Source organism: Chiloscyllium punctatum, chromosome 30 (genome assembly GCF_047496795.1).
Source record: "Chiloscyllium punctatum isolate Juve2018m chromosome 30, sChiPun1.3, whole genome shotgun sequence".
Taxonomy (NCBI): domain Eukaryota; kingdom Metazoa; phylum Chordata; class Chondrichthyes; order Orectolobiformes; family Hemiscylliidae; genus Chiloscyllium; species Chiloscyllium punctatum.
Genome location: NC_092768.1, coordinates 38,249,828 through 38,252,098, shown reverse-complemented (window position 1 = coordinate 38,252,098; position 2,271 = coordinate 38,249,828). Strand labels below are relative to the sequence as shown.

General features: G+C 54.9%; 1 protein-coding gene across 5 annotated transcripts in view; it reads right to left on the bottom strand.

The window, feature by feature from the left end:
* LOC140455426 (collagen alpha-1(XI) chain-like) overlaps positions 1-1,502 on the bottom strand; it is a 338,251-nt gene extending 336,749 nt beyond the window's left edge. For 3 of the 5 annotated variants that reach the window (XM_072550289.1, XM_072550291.1, XM_072550293.1), the window contains exon 1: positions 837-1,502. In XM_072550289.1, the coding sequence (XP_072406390.1) occupies positions 837-945 (109 nt within the window). In that variant the 5' untranslated portion in view covers positions 946-1,502. The remainder of the gene's footprint in view (positions 1-836) is intronic. The other 2 variants (XM_072550290.1, XM_072550292.1) reach the window with 2 other exon arrangements.
* Positions 1,503-2,271: the final 769 nt, after the last annotated feature.

The following is a 2,271-nucleotide window of genomic DNA, read 5'->3' as shown; positions in this document are numbered from 1 at the left end:
GGAAAGGTTGGCAGTGCTGGAGTCTCCACTTACTTTTCTTTCCATCTCTCCCACAGTCAACCCCCTCCCCTCCACCCCCTTCCCGCACACCACCTCCCCTCGCAATCGCCCCTCATCCCAACACACACACACAATCAGAATGGGACCAGATTCCGTCTGGAACCGCATTCCCTTCCGCACCCTCCCCCCTCCCTCCCCCTAACTGGAGAAAAGGTGACCGTGCTAGAATCTTTCCTTCTCTATCATTTCAAACAAGTGCGCCCCTTCAGGGAGAGAGAGAGAGAGAGAGAGAGAGAAAGTTTCTGACAGACAGTTCCACTCTGATTGACAACTGAGCCGCCGACCGTTCTGAGCTCCCAGCGGCACTCAACCCATTCACCTGAAAGCTCAAACAAAAGTCAGAATAAACTCAGACTCAAGAAACAAAACAAAAAAAGGTAGCGAGGGAGAATGAACGACTGCAACGTTCGCAATAGAATGAGAAGTTTGCAAACTGAAATAATTTTGCAACCAGCGTCCAGGTAGCTGGCCTCCCCATTTGTAGCAACACAGAGGAGGTTTGTTAAAGACCTCTATTTCAAAAATCGCTCGCCACATCTTTTTATTTTCTCAGCTGTATATTTGTCTGCACCGCCTCTGCCTTCTCACACTTGCTCCCTTTCTTCGTCCGTCTGCCGTTTTCCCAACACCTTATTCTTCCTTGCTAGAATCGCCCACAGCCCGAACGGTTCGGGGGGGAAAAAACAAACAGGCGAGAGAGAGAGAGAGAGAGAGAGAGAGAAGAGCAGGTTCGAAACTTCCATTGACCGAAATCAGGCGAGGCGCGTCTCACTTACCTGCCTGGATCCCCGACGATTGCCACAGAACTAGGGTCAAAATGAAAACAGCTAAACTCGAGTTCCATATCGGGCTCTTCCTCGTCGGAGGGGACCTCGGCAAATCCATGGTCCCCGGGCTCCCAGCTGCAACACCGGGTCACTTTTTACTGGAGGGCGACAGGTCGGCTTTGGGGAAGGAGGGGGGTGGGGGAGGGGGGTGGGAAGTTGGTCAGCAGATGAGGAGGGGAGGAGGGAAGGGGAATGCCAGTGGAAAGGGAAAGGGGTGGGCAGTGGTGGATGTGAATGGGAAGAGAGAGAGAGAGAGAGAGGTGAGGAGAGGGATGAAAGAAAGCGGAGAGTGGCTTATATTTCGGGAGAGCCCGTCTTGCGTCCGGTCTATAGCTCCATGTATTGGGTTTTTTTCTCTCTGTTTGCAGGGAGGCTGCACTTATCCTGGAGAGTGTTGTCACTGCGATGGGAAGAGGGGCTGGCTTTTCTCTCTCTCTTTTTTTTGGCCTTTTAAAACCTCTGGTGTGTTCCCGGGGCTCGGAAATTTTTTTTTGTTGTTGGGGAGGTGGGGGGTGGGGGGTGAACGACCCACTTGCCTGTGGCTCAGACGTGGGAGTGATAATGTGCTGGTGAATTAAACCATGCCCCCTTTTTCTGCTCTGCAAAACTCCGCCACTGCTTCGCCTGCCTCCAATGCGATGCTGGCCACTCGCCTTCGTCCAGCCCCCGCCGCCCCAAAGCCGGGCTCCTGTGCGCCCCCCTCCGGCCAAAGGCGCCGCCCCGATTTTCTCGCCAATCGCCGCTGGTTCTTGCCCCCCCCCAACCCGCCACCACGCTCTGTTCATCCGAGCGCGGGGGGGGGGGGGTGGGGGTGGGGGACGACCGCCGCCTTCCCATTGGCTGAGGGTGGCGATTGGAGGGGGAGGGGGGGGTGCCGGTCACTCAATTACCCTGTGGGCTGTGGGGAATCCGTGACGTCACAGAGGCGTCCCCGACCAATCAGGTGTGGGCCCGGCAACTTCAAACGGGCAGGCAAGCCAAAGGTGAGAGCCGAATGACAGATTGTTGAGCCGAGAGCTAAGCAATGCCGTGTACACGTGTCCCACCCACCCACAAAGTGTATTCATGGAGAGGGGTGTACTCACAGAGAAGGATGTACGCTTAGGAACGCAGGGTACACGGAGACAGAGAGAGACCCAACTGTACAGACCCAGAGGTAAAAACAATGACTTGCAGAAGCTGGAAACCAGATTCTGGATTAGTGGTGCTGGAAAGCACAGCAGTTCAGGCAGCATCCAAGGAGCAGTAAAATCGACGTTTCGGGCAAACGCCCTTCAACAGGAATCAGACCCAGACCCAGGGACATACCTAAGCATGGGTCAGAGCAAGAAGTACACACGCACACAACTGTACACACAAAGATAAGAGGGTGCTCACAGAGTGA